The sequence below is a fragment of the Nicotiana tabacum genome, chromosome 22, assembly GCF_000715075.1.
Source record: "Nicotiana tabacum cultivar K326 chromosome 22, ASM71507v2, whole genome shotgun sequence".
In the NCBI taxonomy this organism is placed as follows: Eukaryota; Viridiplantae; Streptophyta; class Magnoliopsida; order Solanales; family Solanaceae; genus Nicotiana; species Nicotiana tabacum.
Genome location: NC_134101.1, coordinates 19,803,161 through 19,828,473, shown reverse-complemented (window position 1 = coordinate 19,828,473; position 25,313 = coordinate 19,803,161). Strand labels below are relative to the sequence as shown.

Sequence of the window (25,313 nt, the reverse complement as noted above, 5' to 3'; positions counted from 1 at the left end):
AAAATAATAGCAGATAATATATATATATATATATATATATATATATATATATATATATGTATTACATACAAAAAAATATACATATTTTATATACTTGTTGGCTAAAAAATGCAATAAATGACGGCCGACCGGCCAATTTTGTATTTTGCGTAAAAATCAACTTAATCAGTCAACTATGCTTCAGGCCAAACAAAGCTAGAGACGACCTAAGGCATTCCAATCTGCCAGTACGCAATTCATTCCAATACTAATTTTGCTTACAAATAATTCAACTTTAAGATAGTATTGTATAAAAATAGTTCTTTAAACAACATGAAGATTCAACAAACAAGGGAATATATATCCTTACATGAACTAGTGATAAGTAGTTCAATCAAGGGAACAGATTTACAGACTAGAGAATGTCATTGAATCTTCTCGAAATCATAATGACATACATTAAGATAGCTTTCGGTAAATATCCTAAATATGCTTAATAGTTGGGATCAGAAAGTTTTTTCACTTGTATGAGGAAACCCATCAACAGCTTGCCACTAGCAAGCGTGTCAGATTGACATATTCAATATTTACAGCGACCATACAGGGGATTGGAGTTGCACCATCTAAACACTAACTTTAATCAAAGCATCTCATTTAACTATTCACACCATCCAATCCTCAACTCTTGCCCGAAGACAGCTATTTGCTAGAGGATTACTTGATGAAACTTGATGTAATAAATCAAGCATGTTTGCCTGCTCTGAGATGGTCAATGTCCAAAAACAAAAATTACTAACAAGCTAGCCCTTAGCTTATCTTTGTAAAACATATTCAAACTCTCCGACTTCGAGTCCTTCGGGCAATCTGTCATGCAACCAAGAGACAAATTTAGCCAACAGGAGGAAACAACATTGGCGGAAAGCATAAACCAAATAAGTTGGCAATCAACTAATAGAGGATAACGTCTTGATCCTGAACAATGTTTAACTACAAATAAAAGGTATTTTGTGGAGCAAGAAATTACTGAAAAACAAAGCAACTGTGTTAAATAAGCAATTTAAGGTGCAATAATTAATACAGTATTATACATAAAAGCTAAGGCTAGGAGACCTAAGCACATCCACATAGTGCCAATGATACTTTTTGACTCTTCAACATGCTTATCGGCAAGTTGCTAATCTCTACAACTGTGAAGTCACATGATATCGACATTAGTTTGTCTAAATACTTCCAAGTTTAAACAGTGATGGATGCAATGACACGCCATATTCAAGGGAAGGTGACATGGTGTGTGTTGACGACATAGTTTTGATTGATGAGACGCCAAGCGATGTCAACGAGAGGCTGGAGGCTTGGAGACATGCCCTTAAGTCTAAGGGTTTCAAGTTGAGCAGGACTAAGACGGAATACCTAGAGTGTAAATTCAGCGTCGAGCCGACGGTAGCGGGATTGGACGTGAGGCTTGGATCACATGTCATCCCCAAGAGGGGCAGTTTCAAGTACCTTGGGTCGGTTATACAGGAGGATGGGGAGATCGACGAAGATGTCACTCACCGTATAGGGGTGAAGTGGATGAAGTGAAGGTTAGCGTCTGGAGTCCTGTGTGACAAGAAAGTGCCTTCGATACTCAAAGGTAAGTTTTATAGAGCGGTGGTTAGACCGGTTATGTTGTATAGGGCTGAGTGTTGGCCAGTTAAGAACTCACATATCCAGAAAATGAAAGTAGCAGAAATCAGTGTTATCAAAAGCGAAAAGCGCAAAAAAGCTCTAAGGTCTATTGGGGCTTTAAGCGCAAAGCACAAATAAAGTGTGGGCTTTAATGAAAAAAGGCGCAACTAGAGAAAAAGTAAAAATATGTATATGTAATCCAAGACCAATAATTATAAGCATATATAACAAATATATGGACAAAGAAATTGAAAAAATTACGACAAAGTGATATTGCTTAGTGTTGTTTTTTCAGGATCACACCCATTAGCAAAGAAAAGTATGCCTTAGAGCCATGATGCGACACAAAAGCGCACGCAAAGCGAGGCGAAGCGCTCAACATGTTTTGAGGCTCGGTTCAGGGCTTAAGCGCGCCTTTAACACCGGCAGAAATGAGAATGTTTGAGGTGGATGTGCGGGCACACTAAGATGGATAAAATTAGGAATGAAGATATTCGGGAGAAGGTGGGCGTGGCCTCCATGGATGACAAGCTGCGGGAAGCTAGGCTCAGATGGTTCGGACACGTTCAGAGGAGAAGCCCAGATGCCCCGGTAAGGAGGTGCGAGCGGCTAGCTTTGGTGGGTGCGAGGAGAGGTAGAGGGCGGCCTAAGAAGTATTGAGGAGAGGTGATCAGGTAGGACATGGCGAGGCTTCAGATTACCGAGGACATGGCCCTAGACAGGAAGTTGTGGAGGTCGAGCATTAAGGTCGTAGGTTAGGAGGTAGTTGTGCATATTTCTACGGCGGGCCAGAGTGAGGCTAGTCTGTTAGGATTTTGTATTAGACTGCTAGTGGTTAATGTTGAGTTCACATTCTTTTGTTCCTCTTAGTGTCGAGCTTTATCTACTGCTTATTGTTTTGTTTTTCATCTATGTTCTTGTAATGCTGTTATTTCTTTCTATGGTTTTATTAATGGTACTGATATATTGTCTCTTTTCGTCTTCTTGAGCCGAGGGTCAAACAGAAACAACCTCTCTACCTCTCGGGGTAGGGGTAAGGTCTGGGTACACACTACCCTCCCCAGACCCCACTAGTGGGATTTTACTAGGTCGTTGTTGTTGTTGTAGTGTCTGATCTATGATTTATTAGAACGTTGTAGCATGCCTTCTTCAAGCCATATCTCTGTAACTCTGTCAATTATTTTGAGAAAGGACCTAGCAGGACGCCAGGACCTAGCTCTAAAGCTACTTCTTCTCTTTTCTATTTCTTTTTTCCTGATAAGCATGTCCAAAAAGCTTCTACAGGAACAGGGGTAAAACAGAAAAATACAAAAAAGTTGGTGGCTGGAAGGTGAGACCAAGTGGCTCTTCAAAAATGTCGGCAAAAAAGCAATTCTGTTAAAGAAGAGGAAAATAACCAACCGTTCAACCCAATACAGGTGACAAGAATTTGATTTGTACTATTTTTCTTTCAGAAATAGCTACAATCACCTGGGGTAAAAGGAAACAAAAAAGAACAAGATGTGCTAAAAGGAAACTGAAATAAAAAGAAGAATCTTACGGGGTCTTCATTCACATCAATGACTTCAGAAAGTGACGAGTCAACAAGAACACTACCCCGCTTCTTTATTTCTGCGGTAGAAAATGACAAGAATCATAGAACACAGTTAAGTCAGACCTGCTCTTCAAAATCCACCAGCAATAAAGCTCAAAACCTTTGCTGAAGGAAAATTCATACAAATAGATGAAAATTTACACCCATACTAAGATTTTGCTTCACTACATTAACGTTAATGATTTTATTTCTCGTCAACAAAGCTATTAATCAAGTTTAATAATTAAAGGGTGCAGCTGCATTAATAGTAACAATTTTTTTAGCAAGAAAATCACAAAACTTTTGGTCGGAACTCTAACTTAAATAGGATGCCTCCTCTATAGTCTCAAGTCTATACATGGCGTCATGACTTGTTGCCTAGCTCCATTTAAGGAACAAGGCAAAACCAGCTTTGAAATTGAAGGTTGAAGAAAGAAAGAAGATGGCACATGGAGATAAAACTGAACGGATAAATAGGAAAGCCTAACACTTGTGAAAGCTGGTGCATCCAACAAGAGAGCACAACTCAAGCAAAAAAAAAAATTTTAAAAGAAAAAAAAAAGAGAAAAAAGAAAAATTGACTTGAGGAAATAAACAGAGAAAATAATAGTAAAGCTCTCGCATTACAGAAAGAAACTCAAGTATAACAGAAGACCTAGTAATGCTTCTTCTAATTGGATCAAGCTTAGTTTTCACTGTGGACAAATCTGCAAAGTTAAAGGAAAGAAGTAACGAAACAAAGGTAAGATCTTTACCAGCTAAAGCGGTCTTTTTACTACCAAAAGTAGCTTCATCCTTTGACAAGTCATCTTCTTGTTGAGAGACATATCCAATCATGTCACTACTTTTCCTAGGATTATCAAAAGAAGAGCACTTCTTATTATCACTACAGCAAAAGCTTTTACAGATCATAGCATCCACTACGGAACAAAAATGTGGAATTCAACCATAATATGAGAACAACAATGGATGCTGCATGAGCACATGCATGAATAGCAGTGTGTGAACATGTTTTACATGACTAACAAATGAATACCATTTTAAAGGAGAGAAGTGAAAGAGTGAGGATAGATGAATGTCTATGTTTCATCTATTTTTACCCTTTCTATGTAATACAGTAATATGTTTGACAATCTTAACCCAGCAGCACACAAGCTCCATAGTTTTTGCAGGGGTTGTGTCAATATAAGTTTGTCTTTAGCGAGGGACTAGTCTAATGGACCCAAGTGCAGCCCAGCAGACAGATCGTCCTACATTCAAGTGAAACCCAGGATCCAGATGCTAATGCAATCCTGATTAAGATTAAGCAAAATGCATACCAAGACATCCAAATCTAAGGAAATTTACATAAGACTAATTTTTTATAAAGTTTACATAAGACTTATTTGTGTGAATGGTTCATCCCCTAAATTATGATGCTTCATCTACCTGGTTTTGTAAGCTGAACTCCTAAATTAAGGTAAGTACCACTGACATGTTAAAGTGAAAGGGTAGTACCACTGACATGTTAAAGTGACTACCATGCAGGCCAAAAAAATCCTTATTAGAATCTCGAAGAATTTAGCGTCAAAGTGAAAATAATTAGAGTTCATCAAAAAAGCTTTCCTAGTTGGCTAATGTTATGACTGTGCCTTCTGCATAAAGTATGTATTTTATGATGCTTTTGTGAAATTATTGTGTTCAAAAAGATATTGTGCAATTTTACAACGTAATGTATATTAGTTCATACAGTTAATTTTACAGGTGCTATTCATCAAGAGAGCAAGGTAAGTAGGTGATGCTTCCACTGTATCATGCTTCTTTTAGTTAGGAAAAGGAAGAACACTAATAGCAACCAATTACGTTCCTGACTTAAAGCTGAGTGCAATTAACACGTCAAATGACTTTTTTTTCTCCAAAAAAAAAAAATGCAATGCATCACATAATCCTTCTCCCCATTGATATTCAGAAAGAAGTAACAGCGCACCAGCACCGTGATTGCAGACCACAGGAATCCTGCATTATTAGCTCAGCATTAGGGACCAAACCACATCGACCAGATCGTAATACTAAAAAAATAATAAGGTACAGAAAATGGAGAACAAACTCGATATGACAATGTGATTACGGTGATTGGAGTGAAAAAGAATCTTCAGTTGAGAATCAATAAAATCCTAATTCAGGTATGGGTTAAAGTGAAACAAAATTTTCAAAAATCTTTAGGCAGAGGCGAATATTCTTTTACTATCAAATCACGGAAATAAGCAAACTGCTTTGGTAATAACAACTCAATGAAAAGTTAGACTTGTTGATCACAATGCAAGACAAAATGTTAGGCCTTTAAGAAAGGTAATACAATCGAGATTCATGTTGTGGGAATGGAAGCAAGGGTAACAAAAAAGTAAAGTTTCTAATTCATGTCTGAGTTTTAGACACTCTTTTGAGTTAAGCATTAAAGTATTTAATATTTTTCTTAAGTAAATAGCAATTAATTTCAAAATACTCGGAAGGAAAACTTCAATTAGGATGTTGGGTTTACGAGCAAATAAGCTAGTTATTGGCAGGCGCAGAAGATTACAGTCAAATCCAAAGGTTGAAGAGCAAAGGAAACATAAAAACAAATTGTCACCAGCATTCTATCTTGTATTTAGCAGATTAGATAGTCACCAAGCATTACTATTTTTCCCCACTTTTCTCTAATTTTTTTCACTTTCATTTGTAATTGACATTTAAGGTCCTTACAATTCTTAGTTTTTACAATAAAGATTCTAAGTCTTAAATAGCATGCTAATGCACCACTTTGCAAGTCTACCTTACATGAACTCTACAAAAACCTTTTGCTATATTCAGTGTTGTTTGAGTATACACATATATGATGGAATATGATACATATACATGATAGATATGAAACATGTTTATTAACCTATTTGCTCAAATTTAGGAAAAGATCAAATAGAGATGGTGATAACTCATTAAACTCTGTTGCATTATATATTATTTCTTAGATCTTCCATTAAAGGTTTATTTATTTGAAAAATAGATCTTCCATTCAAGGTTTGCTTCTTAAAAGCAAAAACATGAAACCTACTTCTGTGTCTGGATAAATTGAGCATTTGCTGATGTTAGTATACCTGGTCAAGCAAGGAATGGCTACTTAAAGTCCCCAAAATCTCACTATCCAAACTGACAACCTCAGCTTCCCTGCTGTCATAGGTGATCTACACGTGCAAATTTCCATTGTTAACTGATAGCAAATAAAATTTTCTCCTAGGTATCTGGGTGTCAAATTCAAATATACTTCAATTTGTAGGAGAAAGCCTTTCAGAAGTGAATGCAACCCAATGTCCGCAACTAAGTGAACAGATAGTATAGAGTAATAATTTGGTTATAGCAAATATAATTCTATCTCAAGATACACGGATTTGTTACACTCCCCCTTTCCCATGATAATCCAACCACAATTAGCTCATTACAAGTGAACATAAGTCCCACAATCTATCACCAAAAAAAGGAAAAGCATTATGAGCTCTAATATTGTACTGACAAGTTCCCAAGCTCAGAAGCCAAAAACCTTAAATAAATTAATTCTCTCATACACAGAGTAATAAAGTAGAATTTACTATTTTACTAAGACACGAGGTAGCAAATCTGTTTTCTTGCTTGTGAGTGCTTGACTAATTAGATATAGGAGTAGTTCTTTTTTCTTTTTCTTTTTTTTTTTTGGCTTCCTTAGTAGTCTCGTTTTTTATTAGAGCAAGTGCTTGCTAGGGCCAGGGCACTTTTCATTTTCATCTGAAACTAACAGTGTTGTCAGGAACCCGGCCTAAGAGAGGTGGCCTCTCTCGCGAAAGATGGCGTAATTTCTCTTCTTTCTTTTTGATTTCAGCTTTCCTTTTCACTTATGGATCCAATAGGCTATATGGTGGTGAATTCTGTGATAAGGGGAAGATGGACTGAGGAGGGCCCATTGTTTGATCTACAACCCACTTTCTAGGTGGCACTGAGGACTGAAGTCCCTTTTCAGAAAGAAGTCTATGGGAATGCAAAAGTACCTAACCTTAATCATGTCAAGAATAGATTTTCTTATATTTTGCCAATTGGAAGACCTTCGAAGCCAATTATACTTTCTCAGAAGAATCTAAAACTTGATTATATCAACTGTCTAACTCCAGCAACAACACGTAAACCTAGCCTACAATCCAGAGCCACCTCACCTAAATACAATTAGAATCCGTTTCACCTAACATATTTTGTCTAGCTAATTATCTTCTCTGCTGACTATCTGCACAAAACAGTTGCATTGCAATCTATGAATTCATCTTAAAGTACATGTCCAATTCTACAAAATCAGCAAAAGCCCTTGTACCAGACCTTATATAGCTAAGAAACTTAGGCAAATCCTGTTAGGCTTTTTGATTGGCATTCACCCACCTACTTTCATAAGCTTAATAAAACAGTTGTAACAGCAAACTTGCAAAGCTCAGTTTTTTAGGACCCTCCTTAAAAGAATTAGACCAAAAGTAGAAGGACACTAGTTGAGAATGCTACTGGAAACCAGGAAACTTTTCCTCCTAATATACCCAGAGAAGGTTCTTCATTTTTGACTATTTATGTTACAGGGAAACAAGCAACAAACAGATATAACATTTTCTATACATTATTGAAGACATCTCTTATATTTGGCAATCTTCTGACTGACCTTGAGAGTGTTGTCGCTAGAATCGAAAGCCTCTGTGCTTCCAGAACAACTGCATCATTGAAAGAACATACATGTCATGAAAAGTGAATGTTATAAAATATACAAATATCAAAGCAATTCTCACCATTTATCTTCGGAAGAGCACAGTTCTATTTGCTGCCTGATTAACTTTTCAGCTTTATTTTTGCTTTCCTACATATTCAAGAGTTTGAGCAAGAAGTTCTGATTGAAAAAGCTGAAAGATTTGATAGGATATACCTTTGAGATGGAGATATCTGAGCGGTTCCCTTTCCCGGATTTGGAACGCTCATGCATTATGTTTTTACATCTTGAGATTGTGTCTTTTTCTTTTAGAGAACATGGATGTTCATCTTTCTTATCAGACAAGGGTCGTGAACTGCGAGTTCTTGAATGATATGGAAGATGCTCAGTTCTAACCACAGCTTCAATGGTTCCATGTGCATCATCTTCATGTTCATCGTCAATCGAAAACTCCTTATGTAATTCAAATGATGCAGAAGCTGAACATGGTTCAGATGTTTTTTGTCTTTCTCTAGTATCGAGCTCTTGGTTTGAAGTTTCACTTAACTCCTCCTTATCTGAATCTTTCTTTTTTATAATGCTCAACGGAAGAGGTCCCTTTTTGCAAAATTGCATTTCCAATTTGCTGCCCCCACTGTTACCTGACCGAGTCATGCCATCTTGACATTTTTGGTTTTGTACACTGATGGAGCCAGCTGTCTGAGATATCACAGGAAGAACAATGAGAACAAAATCGGTTATGCACTTCCAGTGACAACTTATAAAAATCAATGGAGGGGATAAAGGAATGTACTTGAGCTTTATTTTTCGAACTATCAAGTAATTTCCTAATGAAACTTTCATCTTGGTGATAATGAATTAAAAGATCACTGTTTCCCTGCAAAAGAAAAGAAGAGAAGTGTAAATAAAACAAAAAATAGTCAAACCAAATGCTGCATGCCAAAAGAAAGTAAATTGTAGAACTTGCCTGACTAATATGTTTTTGACCCACTTTATACAGTGAAGATGGTAGCAAAATAAGTCCAGGGATATGTGAACGAGAGACGCTTGTGTTACCTATTGCATCCAACAAAGAAATCCCAATATCTGACAAAACATGAAGCTTCTGCAATATGACAAACTCTCTCATGAATCAACACTAATACATTTAAGAATAAGGAACTAGCATCAATATCAAGACCAAGACACTGACAGGTGTAATCTGTGCATCAACAGCATCCTCTGCTTTTTTTATAGCATGGAAGATGCTTCTCAAGTATGAAATAGATTTACTAATGAGGTCCACAGTGCCATCAGAGCAATAACAATCAACCAACGCCTGCAAGCTGAAAACAAGTGGACTGGCCCCAAAGGGATAGTAAGAAAAGGAAGAAGAGGTGTTTAAAGACACAACTGATGAGTAAACACTAACCTGAAAAACTGAGCACAGAAGTTGGCATCATGGAGATCAGCAGAGGGAAAATTTGGATCATGAGCTAGGATGTGGATCAAGAAAACCACTACGTAAACAGGAAGACCAGTCACATGTCCAGGCATTGTAGATATTTGATTTATTCTTGCTGTATTTCCATATTCCTGTACAAATTCTTCCATGTACTTCAAAGACTAAAAAAAGGGTTATGTCAGGAGAGCACAAATAATCTGACAACAAACAAACAACTAAGATTTTAATGCAAACCTACCATTTGTTGTAGATCTTCTGGAGAGTCTGTGGCAGCAAATGGAAATGCACATGCATATCTACAAGGGATCTTATGCTCCTTCAAAAGCTTTTGCACCTTCTTAACAAACAGTCTCTGTACTAGAGGAGAATTATCCTATCACCAAGTTATAGGAATCCAGGATCACAAACTTCAAATATTACAAAAGTGAAACTCAAACGCAAGCTATTATCAATGTTAACTTATATCTACATAGGCTTTCAATTCATCAGGTCAAATTCGTGCTACAATGAACATCAGGAAAATTTATGACGGTTCGACCTTAGCTAAAGTTGATTCTGTCAAGCATGGCAGAAAAGAAAATAAAACAAGGCAAGCTTGAAAATATAAAACAAACTAAGGAAAGGGAATTAGTCTGCCATTTAGCAGAGTCCATATCATGAGCTTTGTCTGGATTGGCTACCTTATACATGATATAACATAACAAACAATGGCATCAAATATTCAACACTAATCAACTAAATTTAAGAAGCTATACTTTCACAGCAAGAAACCCAACTTACACCATATAGTAGTCCAAATCATGTAAGAACTCCCCTAACTTAACAAAACTATCAACTCTTTAGTTCTTACTACCTCCATTTCAATTTATGTGTCTTACTTTTAGTTTGTTTCAAAAAGAATGCCTCAACATATAAAGGCCTTCCTTACTTTCTTAAACTCCGTGCCCAGTCAAACTAAGACACATAAATTGAAAAGGAGGGAGCAACTTCTTTTGTTCCTTTTTGAAAATTTTATTACTTTTTTCTCATTCATTCTCCATCAAGTTTAACTACAGGAAATGAAACTGAATTATCTCCTATGAACCGAGGCTCTCAGTCATCAAAGTCCTCTTAACAGAAAAATGAAATTACAAGAGAAATCCATTCTATTTGCAAAACTAACCATTACTCTACCTCAACATACATTACGCTTGGCCAATACCATAAAGAAGAAAGACAACATGAGAAAATGACACAATTCTGCTGATTGTAACGGTGACAAGGTAATAAACTATAAACGTATAATGTCTTCGCAGAACCTAAACGCCAGAACAACAAGTAAACAAGAGGTATGGTTCTATATTATATAATCCAACTGTTACTTATCAATTATGCACTGGATAAGACCTTCACAAATATAAAACTTGTTGAATCTCAAACACTGCATCTCTTTGGCCAGTGAGTTGCTAGAATTTGTAAGCAATTACAAAAGGATTACTTCAGACTGGAGCTCTTCTAACCTTGGCCGTCAAAACCGTGCAGCGGAAAAGTTGTGGTGAAATGAGTGAATCCCACCTTCTTGAGAGCTGAAGAACGGACTTTGCAGCAGCTAATCTAATATGAGCCTTGTCAGAATCACTGCTAAAAAGATAACGGATAAATAAGACATTGCAAGTATCACAAACGCTACAAAGAAGATATCACCTGCAGCAAAAATGTTTTGAAACAGAGAATACCTTTAGTTTCCACCTTTCATTTGTTCTGGTTAAATTTTCTTACAAGCTACAATGTCGCAAGCATGTTATCTATAGGAAGTACATAATTGACCAGCAATACCTTCTGCTTGTCTGAAGTATAAGCAGCATAGAATCTACTAAGTGGTAAAGTAGGTCCAAACATTTTTTGCCAGTAGGCAAGTGTAAGCAAAAAGGGCAAGCCTCCGTACAACGGTAGAGTTTCTTCCTTGGAGACCTACAGGTCACAGGTTCTAGGTGTGGAAATAGTCTCTTTGCAGAAAACGAGGGGAAGACTGCATACAGTATACACCCACTCACCCTAAGGGAACAAAGAATGAAAGAAAGAAGAAGCGAAGAAGAACGGAGGCTTAAGCTAGTTGCTGGAGTTTTATGCGATATTCTGGGGCTATCCTTTTTATTTCTGGAAGTAATATTTGTCACGCTAAGGCCCAAAGTAATTAGTCTAGATTTTATCAGGTCAATTTGGTGTCCCAGAATAGGTTACTTGTGTCCATTTTATGCGACAAGGATGTCCAAAAATATAAAATATAATAGAAGACGTAAACAAATAGTGTACACAGTGTCGCATAGCCTTAAATCTTGTGCAGTGCTTCATGGATAGTGACTCCATGCTAGAATTGTTTTCAACCTAAGTGGTTACATCTGCTAGGAGGTAAACCATGAATCTAAACTACATATTGTCAGAGCATATAAGAGCCTTACAGCTTACAAGTATGTTGGTCCTTGAGCATGGAGATTCACCCTCTTCCACATCATTAAGTGGAGACATCGGTAAGACCATTACTTGACTTACAGTTTCTGTATTAGTATTGGGTAGTGCCCAATTCCTTAAGTTTTCACGCTAACGTACAAGCCACTAACAACGAAATTTTCATTCACAAGTCACCAGGAATCTAACATTACCCAACTGTCGAGGACTCTCTCATATGCTCAAAGAAGCAGAATCTCATATACTGATAAACATCTAATTAGAAATTTTGACAATAATCATCCCTACCTTGAGATACTACCATCATAAAAATCACCCTTCTGAAGCATTTCAAGTATAATATCCAGTAAAAAGTTAATTGGACGACTGACAGCTGCACTTTGATGGGGCAAAAAGCTCCGGACTAGCGTCTTGAGCCCAAAAATCTGCATCAACTGAATAGTCAAGAGAAGCCAAAGTCCTAACTATAAAGCTAAACTATTATACATTAACATCTTTTGGGTCCTGGCTGAAGTTCAGTGATTCGAAACTTATTAGCACATAAACCAATCCATGAGCTCAGTCAGTTAAATGCAGGACAATTTTCAGATAATTTAAGTTTTTTTTTTCTTTTATGACGATGGTATGCGGACAAACTCGCGTGCTTCAACTAACCCACCGGGTACTTGTCACCTACCATTTGCACAGATGTTGGATAACTTACCCATCAAGACTTGAGCAAATAGGAATAATCGAGATTGTTACTCCATCTCTTCGATAGCTAGGTCACCCCCTTTGAAGCAATTTTCAGATTATTATGTAGACAACATTTAACAGAACAGATAACAAAAGAAATACTGTTGTGATTTTTGCATGCTTGCTTAGAGCTGAGGGTCTATCGGAAACAGTCTCTCTACCTGCACAATTCTCTCTTTTTTCCTATGAATTCGATGGTTTTCTAAGTTTATATTTGATCCAAAAAATTCGTCAAAAATTTCCTGAGGGAATTCTCTTTCTTTGAATTCCTCAAAGACGTCTTAGTAATATCTTGGGTCTCTTCTGACATGGTTTATGATCCGGCAATGCGAAATGTTATCAAGGAACTTGAAAACCAATCAGAAAGAAACACAGAATCAGAATGATGAAATTCTATAAAGGGAAAGTGTAAGAAGGATTATATGTTGGTGAAACACGTATTGTCATTACAAGACACATTTTGATGTATATATTTGTTATTTAAAGTGATCATCATTTATGTTATTTTTGGTGCATTTCGGAATGAGATTTATATATTGCATTTTGGGAATGTGAATTGTAAGTTGCATCGTAGAAATGCGAGTTATAAATATCATTTTGTCAGGCGCAATCTATTATTAACCTCTGACAAGCTCAAGTGCATATCCATACGTACAGCTATTCAATATGAAGAGCGATTACAAGTGAATTCTTAAAAGATGGAACCCAAATGGAGATGTATATATTAAAAGAGGTGCAAGTGCAGATCAATCAGTTGACGGCTTTTAAATGTTCAAAGACATTCAGTTCAATAAGTGGATTGTAGACTGGTAGAACCCAAATCAAAGAGGAAAAGGAGTGCGAATAAGATGGATGAGACTCACCTTTAATTGGCAAGAAACACTACATTCAGAAGAAGCCTTTTCTAACAAATTGGGATCCTCCAACATGGCCCCCTACTAGGAAGAAATTTTATCTACATCAGTAGGGAAAGAAACAGAAATTTACAGATATCAAAGTTTTTTTTTGATAAGGTAAATAATTTAATTAACAATTGGGGACTAACCCCGTATACAAGCCGTATACCAAAAAGAAAAAAGAAAAAAAAAAAGAAGAGAACCTACACCAAAATATAGTTCTCAACAAAAGAGATCCAATCCTCTATACAAATAGGGACCTCATGAGTACACCAAAAAGAAACTAGGAACAAGAAACTACTTTGCAATTTCACAAAATCTTGTTCCACCACTTCAAAAGCCCTCTTATTTCTCTCTTTCCATATTACCCACATGATTGCTAAGGATATCAAAGTGAACAGGTCAAAGGAGTACTATCAGTTATTATGCCTTTCCCCTTTGATCAGTTCCTTTTTAATTTTTTTCATTTTTTGGGGGAACAAGTAGTCACTAGTCAGAAAAGGAAACTCACATCAGTTAGTTGAAATATTTCCTCAATGATATAACGGGTCACCACCTCTTCATGTGCTTGAAATGCTAAAACAGAATGTTGTGCCAGACAGCCCAAAGACTGCAAAACTGTTGGAAGCTGCTTCCCCAGATGCAGAGAATCCACAAGTTTCTAGAAAGATAATAAATGCAGAAGAGATAGAACCTTAGGATCAATCCACAGAGGAGTTTAAAATAACAGAGTAACAACACAAACAAAAAAGTATGACAAGTAAAAGGCGAGCACAAAGGCATGAGCCCCAAGGCATGGGGTGTAAGCACCACAATTTTTCAGTTTAAAGTGTTTCCATCAGTACTAGGTAAAGTTTAAATAAATAATATGCTAGTGAAAATGGTAAAGTAGAAAATATAATTAAAATTGACTCGAGAAAAGAAAACAATGAGAAAATGATGGATCAACCAATATGAAAGCATATTGTAGCATAACAGAGCCCATTTTGCTAAATGAACAAATAGTTCAAGTCAGTTATAGCAAAAAGCATCTCAGATATAACATGTACTGTCAATTCTTTTTATGACGACATGTAGTATCAATCTATAAACTATTGGGGTCAAAACATTAAACCAAAAACACTATGCATTAGATGCAAAATGAAACAAAAACATCGATCTCTCGAAAAGTTCAGCTATAATTATCTCATGCCACTACCACCAAAATTAGCACATCCTCTTCCATCAGAAACTTCACATCTTCTATTCTGATTTTCCACTTTCTTAGCTAGCGTTTGGACATAGATTTGGTTGAAATTTGAAAAAAGAGTTTTGAAGTTATATTGAAAAATAATTTTTGGAAGTTGAAGTTGTGTTTGGACATGCATTTTATTTGAAAAAAAAGTTGAGGTTCTGTGAGTGGAAGAAAAAATTTCACCCAAAAACCGGTTGAAATTTTTTTTCAAAATTTTCTCAAAATTGATCATATTTTATGAACAAACAGTGTTTACAAAAAAAAATTGAAAAAAAGTAGCCAAAATTTTTAGCCTCCAACATTGAGTCAATCACTTGAGAAAACCCAGAGTAAGAGTGACCAACTGCACAAAGCTTTGGGCTTTAACAAGTGGTAGCGTGTACCCTAGCAAAGGTGCACTCATATAGCCCCTATTTGTACAGAAGATTGGGCGTCTTTTGTAGAGAATCATGTTCTGATGTAAATTCTCTACTTTTTGGTATACTTCTTGTATACGGGAGATTCTCTCATTTTTGATTAATACAATTTACCTTATCAAAAAAAATGATGATTACGCTTATATTATCAATATCATTTTGAATTCTGATCATCTGATGATTATTTTGACAATGTAATTATCATTTTTATTAGTTTAATTATTAGCAGTAGTTGTTGGCTTGTTGTGGTAGTGATAGAAATAGTAGTAACAACAGTTGCAACAGTAGTAGTAGGAGCAGTAACTGCTCAGGTGAACTGTTTGACAGGAAGCAAAGGCAAAACAATTAAGTGAAGTACTATAAATTTTTTCAATTTGATTTGCTTTCTAATGGCAGTGCTAGTAGAAGCTTATAGTCAGATCCCATTGGATTGCAATAGTTAAAACGAAAAAAAGATCATGCAAACTCCGAGAAAATTCTAAAAGGAACAGACATTTTACATCACTATAGCAAATAGATGAGATTTCACCACCTTGCATAATTCTAATAAAATGGACTGCTCTGAAGGGTTCATCAATGCAGCAATTGCAGAAACAGCCAATTTAGATTGAACACGACTGCCCTCCAAGCAAACCTTCTCTAAGAAGGAATATATATCACTGCAAATACAACCGCTCTAACTCAGAACAAAAGAGATAGTAGTAACGCAACATAACATATGCAACAAGGAAAAACACATTCCACTTTTCTGGGGGAAAAAGGGAGGCTAACTAAACATTCTACACGGAAAAAAAAGGTGGGGAAATGGAATGTAAAAGCATGCAATTTCTTGGTTGAGTTCTAGAAGAAGCCAACCACCAAAGAACTTGTGTAAAAACAAGTACAGAATGTGTAATCTAGTCTTTCAACCAAGTAAGAAGAAAACCCACATCATCCTCCTATGTGAAGGTAAAGACTGTTTGCTATGATACATATTAGGAAGAAGCTGCAATCCTGTCTTATCAAATCATAGCACCAAGAAGAACTCAAACAAAATGAAATACAGAAAAGAAGAAAAAAGAAGCTAAACTGATGGTCTGAGGGATTCACCCAGGTTGAAGCTAATAGCAGGAAAGACTCCATTGCTTCAGGAGTAGAAGTGATGCTAACATGGTGAAGCATCTGGGCCACTCCTTGGAATAGTAAAGACAACAGAACCAAAGGGCAGACTTTTAATAAAGAATCAGATGATTAACTTAAGAAATTTAACACTTGAATATGACACCAAAATATAAAGCAGTGCATGTAAAATTTAATTTAAGTTCATGCTCTTGCTAAATCACCAAATGAAATATTTAATGCCGAGAGATGCTAATTTCTAGAACAAATGCCAAGGGAGGTAATGCTCAATCTCATAACAGACAAATTACACAGATCATCAAGATTAGTAGGTATCGCCGTATCGGAATGGAAAATGTTAAATATAAGACATTATACAGTAAATTGTACAGTGCTCGAACCAAAGAGTAAGCTACTCCCAACCTAACCGTGTAAACTTTTTTGTCAGACCATATGCCACATTCATGTGAAAAAAATTAATGGAAGCTTAATACTGTCTCTTTTGACTCATTCTTCCACATACTGCAGTCGCTCTATAGAAAAGAATGCACAAACCACAACCTAAAACGTGAAAAAATTACCCAAGGTTGATTAACATATGGGATCCTTCTTTTGCAAGAATCTGGATCAGCCGTTCATTAAATGGGATAATCTCCTTTGACAACAAGAGCTGGAATTCTGTCTCCAAACCTCTCAAGAGTGAAGGAAATGCACTGAGAATAGTCTGGCAATAAAAGGGGATGAATATGAAAGCGAAAAATATAGCATACAATAAATACGGCTGCAAATACTATATGAATAAAAATCTAACAGACAAAATGAAAGAGATTAATAGGGTCAAGGTGGCATGTAAAGCTTAAGTTTCCTAAAGCCCTTTATCAAACTGGAGAACTTCACGCAAAAGAAGTGATTGCACCAGCAGATGGCTTTGTGAAATATCAATGAAAAATAACTAACAAAAGGTAAGCTTTTTAAACATGACGATTTTCACATTTGTCGTGCTCAAATAGCAAAAAAATCTGAAGCTTTCTATGATCCCCTTTTCATTTAACATAGTGACTAGTACAGTAATAGAGATCTAGGTTTAACTTTCTAAAAGTCACCATCAGTGGAAGTCGAACAAGAACTTTCTCAGACTCAGTCTAGTTCAATTAAGGGATGCCAGTATTTCTATTGACTGTCAGAAAAGGAAGAGAGGAAGAAAAGACTAGAGTGCAATTTTTGGACTATTATAAGCATAATCTGCAAAACAGTTGATCTATTACTACCCAAAGTTCCTAAGGAATATTGGGTGTGAGGAGCACAAAAGATGATAATAGAAAAAAATCTACTAATATCCACCAATTTCAGGATTCTTTCTTTTAAAGTAATTTCTCTTACCAAGAGGAGTTGAACAGAAGAGTCCTCCAAATGCCTATTTCCATATCTGTCATCTGAAAGATGACTTAAAATACAGCGCACATGCTCTGAACCAAACAGATTGAATGAGCATTTCATAAAGAGTAATTGAAGAAACTCAGCATGCGGATTCTTGTCCCCAATCTCTCTCAAAAGATTATCCTGGATAATGCAAAGGGCCGACAAGTTGTGCATTAAGTTTGTCAAGGAATTGATAATGGTGCAATAACTCAAATATAAAGAAGAAAACAAGATAAAAGGAGGGAAAATTAGATTAATCCGTAAAAAAATTGCACTACCATGTTATCATGAACTTGTATGTGCCCCAAAATCGCTGCCTTACGCCAAATCAGGTGTGCATATAGTCCAGACGGAACCAAAGAGTTACAAAAGGCAGATATATTATGGGGAATGACCACACAAAACACTCTGCTTCTTACTTAAATCATGAAAAGTAAACTCCTCTCTAACCCAATTGAAAGTCCTCTTTGACTCATTAAAAGTGAGTCGAACTAATTCAAATGCATTAAAGAATTTACTCGACATCGGAAATGCAACAACAAAAAACTCAGTATAACCCCACATATGGGGTCGGGGAGGGTAGTGTGTACGCAGACCTTACCCCTAAATGGAGAGGTAGAGAGGTTGTTTCCAGTAGACCCTCGGCTCAAGAAAAGGTGGCAACATCGGAAATGCATATAACATAAATATTTAACTTTAGATAACTAACTTTAGATAACTAGATCCTCTCATCCATAAGCTTGTCAAATACATTCAGTTCCAGTGCCTCCACACCAGCACCCACCACCAGGGCTAATGTAAACTATTATCTTTGATTAGTTTCCAAGGCAAGAAAATTTTCTCAAAATAGGTAAATGTAGAATGGGAAGAAAAAGATGTCTTCAAATTAAATATGCAACAGTTACTCATAAAAAGGAAATCACTTTGAAGCTCTAGCAAGGCTGTTGCCACTGTACAAGCTTATAGCCTGAAACCCCAAAGAAACCAAAAGGTTGGTCTTTTTTCACACATAAGCTTAGGCATACACCTATCCTGAAATGTTTTCAAGCTTCTCTCCAGAAAACCTTCTTCCTTATACTGACCAAAACCAGAGATCCTATCACAATCCTTATTTTGTTAAGCATTCTCGCTCTACTCCAAGCCCACATTTCAGTCTGTTAAACCTAGGAATCATTTTTTCCATTGCTATTTGATACATTACGGTCATTAACATTAGTCTACTCTCTTTACTCCAGGCACACTCCTTGGCCTCTTTAGCTTTTTTTCCTCTCGTTAAATCACAATTTTCAGTTTGTTGAGCCACTTAGGGCTCCTTGAAAATCAAGCTCATCCAAGAAAAACCACTCAAGAGGCCTAACCGCTTGCCCTGCTTCCTGGTTATTCTCAGTTCTAGACACCACTAAATTTTAATGCAATTTATTGGGGGATTGAATCCAAGAAAATATAAAAGCCACTGGAAGGTTAAAAAAAATTATCCTGAGATTACTTGAGCAAGAATTCATTAGAAACTCTTAAGGCATCTTGCTCCATGGTAGAAATTTTGATAAAAAGAAATCCACTCTATATCCAGGTTGAAAGTGAAAAACAGTAAGAAAGTAAAACTGAAGGTGAAACAAGCTCACCCTGGTGGTTTGAGCATCTTCAGTTTTCTGTTCATTTAACAACTTTCCTAACAGATTAAATATTCGACTGTCTTTCACCATATCCAGTTTACGAAAGCAGTCTTGTGCTTTGGTAGTATCCTCAAAAAATGCTGACATTTTCACAATGGACATTTTCATCTTCTTTTCTACTTCTTCAGAGACTTCTTCCTGGAGGATAAAGATAGAAAACCAATGCAAAATTACTACAACAAATGAAGTGAGAAAATCATGTGGGAGGACCACCATTCTCTGCAAATTGGAATTTCTTCATAAATAACAAAGCAGTCTGTCTTGCCAACATCAGCTACCAAGAATTAGAAACAAGAAGGGTAGTTAATACCATCAGACAGGCATTCTGGGCTAAACCAGAAAGACTTCAGCAAAAAGAAAAGGCATCCCAAAGTTCAAGAGGTACTCATATCTGGAATTTGGAATTTCAAACAATCCAGTAATTATAACATTAAAGCATCTATTGCTTCAGCTTTAATGAACTCAATTTTCTCCTATACAGTGGAGAACAAAGAGACTTATCATAAACGGTTAACAATTGGCAATTATTTGAGATACCTTGTCTTTGTTGCAGAGAGTTAAGTACACTTGCAATTCATTTCGCAACCTGGAAGCACATCACCCCATGAATTCAAGCAAAAGAAGCAAAGCAGAGCTTAGAAGTTAAAGAAATCCAGATTTCACCAAAGTACCTCAGCTTTTGAGACAAAATTGCATTCAAAGCCTTCAGATGACAAGGTGTAAAAAGTGAGAACATGATGACCCAATGCCTGGTTCTATCCTCAACCGAAAGAGAACCAGGAAACAGAGAGTCAGCTAGCACAATCTCCATTCGCTGAGGCCTGTGCATCAGATGAATCATAATTAGATCTCCATCAACTAGAACATGCATCTATTTAGAACGGTCACATCGTGAAATAGGCATACTTGAACTCCTTACAGTCTCTGTCATAACATAGCATCAAAATTTTACATGGAATCTGTTCAAAATGATCACTGAAATCCATGATTGCAGCAGCACATTGTGTGCAATATTCCTGATACAGTTCTAACAACTTTTTCAATGCTTTCTTTCTGACAGACACCTATATATTTAGATGGAAAAAAGAGGCAAAAAAAGCAAATATCAGAAAGCACAATCAGAGTTCTTTTTAAGAAATGCAAAAAAAGCAATTATGTCTTATGGAAGCTGTTCAATCACCATAACCTTTTTATCTCTCAATCGTTCTGCAACAAGTGTGATTAGTTCAGACGGAATAGATTTTAGCTTATGTCTTGCCAAGTCACACATCACAGTAACTGCCTCTGATCTCACTCTGTCATCAGAATCCAAAAGTCGATCTTGAAGAGCGGCTTCTCGGTTCACAAGAGTTAAAATATGAGATGTAATGCTGAATTAGAAGACCAACATTAAGGCATTCTGAAAGACAAAAAAGAAATGAAAACAAAAGGCTTTCAAGTTTTGACATCTTACCAAGAACTTTAAGTGATTCTTTTGCAGATGGATTGGTCATGTAGAAAGCTTTAGCACATGCAAGTGTAATGAGTCTCACTTCAGCAGACTTATCACATGATCTATTTAAGAATTCTACGAAAAGCTGGTGATAATCCTGCGCAAAATGGTTTCCAGGCAAGGAAAAGATCCTTTTCATCAAGCCAAGAGCTTTTATCCGAACATCGACTTGATCTGTCTGCAAAGAGAGTTACATTTCTAGTTCGAGCAATAAAGTGGGCAAAATAACCAACTTCAATGGAAGAATTTTAACAACAGTAACATGAGAAAATGAGGAAGACATTACTATCAAAATTTATTTTAGCATTCATCAGACCGAACAACTAAAGCACACTGTCATACAATAATAGACTAAAAGGCAGAAGAATCACACACCAATAATTCGTGCATCAAGCTAGGTATGACAGAAAGAAGCATTTGAGGAGCACACTGGAAGATTTCATATATAATATCATGGTAGTATTCCTTGATCTCACTCTGCACAGCATCTCTGTTGAGTATGCAAGACCTTAAAAACCTTGAAATGATATCTTCGATCTTCTCACTGCATTTTTCAATGACAGAGACAGCAAGCTGGTGGGACGCACGAGATGCACCCTGGAACAGAAGTTAAAAAATGATTCCAGTTTTTAAAGACAAGTACACAACAATTTCATAACAGGAAAAAATGAATTGCAAAACTAAGAGAGAAATGTCAATCAATTCCATCTAAGCCAAACAAGCACCAGTTAGTAAGTGTAAAAAGTTCCTATATTGCACATCACTATAAACTTGCAACATATAATATATATGTATCCACCATCAATGACAAAAACACTTAGCATGACATGGAAGAAGGTAATCTTTCAAAGCCATAACTGGAAGTAAGCTTAAGAGAACAAGTCTATGAGCAACTTCAGATAACATGTACTACTACTCCTGCATTTTGACGAGTAAGTAAGAAGGTTCGATTTAAACAGATGATTCTGCACCCAAAATTAAAGGATGATAAATTCAATATTAAATGGTCAGCTTGGGGCATTACTAATGTTCATACATTGATGAATCCTCCAACCCGTATTTTCATCCTTTGCACCTCATCTACTTAACAAAACACACTAGCCCTGCTCCACAGACAAAACATGTATTATAACTTTCTACAGTCAAATAAATAGGTATTCTTGGACAAAAGGAAGATGTCTTTTTCACTTCTCCCCAAACACCCAGAGGAAAAAGTTGAGCAAATGACAAGTCTCCATTAGCCCCAAGGAAATGTATACTAATCTAAAGCATATCAGCATCCATACCATCACTAATGCAACCAAAAAGAAAAAATGAGAGATTAAAAGCCATAACTTCTAAGACAGTAGCAGAAACTTTATGCAAAACATTTATCTACAAACAAAAACTTTTCATTGGCTGTGAACCTAAGGGAGGGGAACTGCAACTATAGACTCATAACTTGGCGGATAGTAATTTCCAGACATCCAAACAGTACAAGGGTGTGGACTTCAATCATCATGGATATAGAACCAGTGTCCTTGCAGGTGACAGACACTCAAACAACAACGATAACAATTTTCTCAATTCCAAGCTAGTAGTAGCCAGCCATACATATCCTTGCTATCCATATAGCTCCATTAAACCCATCTCAATCCAATATTTTAAAATTTAGGTTCTCTATCACTACAAGTTATCTATTTTTTCTATTGGAATAGAAATCTCTAACAAAACTTACTCTTCTTTTTTTTTTTGATAAAGTAAGGTATTGCATTATAGGCATCAAGAAGATGCAAAAGGTTACAATAGAAAACTTGGTTAACTCTTAGTACCAAAAAACTATTCTAGAGCAGGGAGTTAACCAAGAGCACAAGGCAATGGTTACTAAACCATTGAGAGAGAGCTAATGAAATCTAAGAGTGGAATAATATCGTTTACAGGGGAAAGGTTAATCCAGCTGAAAAGACTCATCAAACATTTAGACCTCAGGTGACAGTTGGAAGTTGAAATGTCATCAAAACATCTACGATTCCTCTCTGTCCATATACACCAAAAAATACATGCTGGGATCATTTGCCAGATCTTCTTGATGGATCTATCAACTTCCCAGAGGCTCCAGCTAACTGCTGCATCCCTAATGTTCTGTGGGACTGTCCAACTGATTCCAAAAAGTGCAAGGAACATGTTCCAAAGATCTGCTGCCACTGTACAGTGTAGTAACAGGTGGTTAACCGACTCTGAGTTGAGCTGACACATGTAGCACCTATTTGCCAACTGAAAATTCCTTCTGCACAGGTTATCCTGGGTCAAAATAGCATCCTTAAGGACTGTCCAGGAGAAGCACATAGCTTTTGTAGGGAGTTTTGTCTTCCATATCAGCTTCCATGGCCAATGTTGAATCATTTCATTAGATGCACTTAGTTTACTATATCCTGTCTTCACTGTGTAGATACCCTTTTCAGAATTGCCCCACCTTAAGCTGTCTGAGACCTGTGGATTCCCTGTGGCATCTTCAAGTACTCTGTACAGGTCAAATAACTGATTTAGCTCCCAATCCAGCATGTTTCTTCTGAAGTGGGGATCCCATGTGTTCCCCGTTCTATTTTGAGCTATTGTAGAGTCAGGGTCAGAAGCAATCTGATAGAGGTCAGGGTGTGAATCTTTCAGAGGTTGATTGTTGAGCCATCTGTCCTTCCAGAATTTAATGTTGTTGCCATTCCCAATCTTGAAGGATACCTCTTGAAAGAATTCATCTTTCAGATTGTGGATATGATTCCATGGGCCAACTCCATGTGGGGCTCTGTTTTGCTTGGTACACCACCTGTCTTTGTAACGACCCGGCCGGTCGTTTTGAGAGTAATAGCCTCGATCCCCTATTAACTGCTTTCCCCATATCTATTTCTGCTATTGTGACTTGCCGGGATGATTGGTTTTGAGTTTAGGAGTATTTTGGGACACTTAGTCCCTAAATGAGAGCTTAAGCCTTAGGATTTGGACCGTAGTCGGAACTGTGTGAAGACGACTCCGGAATGGAATTCCGTCGGTTCCGTTAGGTGATTTTGGGTTTAGAGGCGTGTCCGGATTGTGTTTTGGAGGTCCGTAGCTCATTTAGGCTTGAAATGGCGAAAGTCGAATTTTTGGAGTTTTTGGCCGGTAGTGAAAATTTTGATATCGGGGTCGGAATCCGATTCCGGAAGTTGGAATAGGTCCGTAATATCGAATAGGACTTGCGTGCAAAATTTGGGGTCAATCGGACGTGGTTTGATAGGTTTCGGCATCGTTTGTAGAATTTTGAAGTTTCAAGTTCTTTAAGTTTGAATTGGAAGGTGATTTGTGATTTTAGCATTTTTTTGATATGATTTGAGAGCTCGACTAAGTTCGTATGGTGTTTTAGGACTTGTTGGCATGTTTGGTTGAGGTCCCGTGGGCCTCAGGTGAGTTTCAGATGCTTAACGGATCACTTTTGGACTTTGGAAGATAGCAGAATTCTGGTGTTCTGTTGCAGGCATTTTCTTCATCGCGTTCGCGAGGGAGTCCTCGCGTTCGCGTAAGGTATCTGGGAAGGGCAGCTGAATTACTCTTCGCGTCCACGATGTCTCTCTCGCATTCGCGAAGGTGTGGAACCTCGAAGCTACGCGTTCGCGACATGGTCCTCGCGTTCGCGAAGAAGAACAGGAGGCAGGCGAGATTTCGTGCTTCGCGTTCGCGATAGAGATCCCGCGTTCACGAAAGGTCAAGCTGAGTGGCCTTCGCGTTCGCGTCATGTGCATCGCGTTCGAGATGGAGGATTTTTGGGCCGAAGTAAATTGCACTTCGCGAACGCGAGGGTGTGGCCGCGTTCGCGAAGAAGGACGCGTCTGGGCAGTATTAAAGTTACAAAAACGGAGGTTATGCCATTTTTATCAAAAACTTAAGTTGGGAGCTCGGATTTTGGACGAGGGATTGAGGGATTTTCAGAGATATCGATTGGGTAACGATTCTTAACTCCTTTATGGTTATATTACACTAATCTATGCTTGAATTCATCGTTAAATTTCGGATTTGGGGTGAAAAATTGAGAAAAGTTCTTAGGCCGAATTTTGGGGTTTTGATCGAGATTTTGGTATCAGATTTGAGCAATTTTGGTACGAGTAAACTCGTGAGTGAATGGGTGTTCGTATTTTGCGACTTTTACCCGATTCCGAGACGTGGGCCCCACGGGCGATTTTTGAATTAATTTCGGAATATTTGTTAAAATGTTGATTTCATTAATTAGATGAGTCTATTATGGTTGTATTATGATATGTAATTGCTTTTGGCTAGATTTGGGCCATTCAGAGCCGGATATTCGTGGGAAAGGCATTGTGACCGATTGATTGAGCTTGGTTCGAGGTAAGTGGCTTGCCTAACCTTGTGTTGGGGACTTTCCCCTTAGGATATTTCGATATTATTTGGTGTGTGGGCACCGTGTACGTGAGATGACGAGTACGTACACAGGCTATTATTGCAAAAATCCCGTTTATCCTTTTTAAATCATAAATGGTTTCTCTTATTGAATTGCAC

The 25,313-nt window shown here is 37.1% G+C and overlaps 1 protein-coding gene across 8 annotated transcripts in view; it reads right to left on the bottom strand.

The window, feature by feature from the left end:
- Positions 1-267: 267 nt before the first annotated feature.
- LOC107788939 (sister chromatid cohesion protein PDS5 homolog B) overlaps positions 268-25,313 on the bottom strand; it is a 34,522-nt gene continuing 9,476 nt past the window's right edge. For 2 of the 8 annotated variants that reach the window (XM_016610683.2, XM_075243901.1), the window contains 27 exons: positions 21,168-21,389; positions 20,754-20,970; positions 20,487-20,632; positions 20,207-20,364; positions 19,972-20,121; positions 19,838-19,886; positions 19,250-19,438; positions 17,589-17,768; positions 16,790-16,932; positions 15,643-15,769; positions 13,972-14,121; positions 13,428-13,499; positions 12,118-12,254; positions 10,884-11,004; positions 9,623-9,757; positions 9,352-9,545; positions 9,133-9,280; positions 8,908-9,045; positions 8,734-8,817; positions 8,157-8,639; positions 8,023-8,090; positions 7,899-7,947; positions 6,331-6,417; positions 5,187-5,215; positions 3,976-4,070; positions 3,188-3,258; positions 268-843 (listed from right to left, as the gene is read on the bottom strand). In XM_016610683.2, coding sequence (XP_016466169.1) covers positions 811-843; positions 3,188-3,258; positions 3,976-4,070; positions 5,187-5,215; positions 6,331-6,417; positions 7,899-7,947; positions 8,023-8,090; positions 8,157-8,639; positions 8,734-8,817; positions 8,908-9,045; positions 9,133-9,280; positions 9,352-9,545; positions 9,623-9,757; positions 10,884-11,004; positions 12,118-12,254; positions 13,428-13,499; positions 13,972-14,121; positions 15,643-15,769; positions 16,790-16,932; positions 17,589-17,768; positions 19,250-19,438; positions 19,838-19,886; positions 19,972-20,121; positions 20,207-20,364; positions 20,487-20,632; positions 20,754-20,970; positions 21,168-21,389 — 3,675 coding nt within the window. In that variant the 3' untranslated portion in view covers positions 268-810. The remainder of the gene's footprint in view (positions 844-3,187; positions 3,259-3,975; positions 4,071-5,186; positions 5,216-6,330; positions 6,418-7,898; positions 7,948-8,022; positions 8,091-8,156; positions 8,640-8,733; positions 8,818-8,907; positions 9,046-9,132; positions 9,281-9,351; positions 9,546-9,622; positions 9,758-10,883; positions 11,005-12,117; positions 12,255-13,427; positions 13,500-13,971; positions 14,122-15,642; positions 15,770-16,789; positions 16,933-17,588; positions 17,769-19,249; positions 19,439-19,837; positions 19,887-19,971; positions 20,122-20,206; positions 20,365-20,486; positions 20,633-20,753; positions 20,971-21,167; positions 21,390-25,313) is intronic. The other 6 variants (XM_075243897.1, XM_075243896.1, XM_075243898.1 and 3 more) reach the window with 6 other exon arrangements.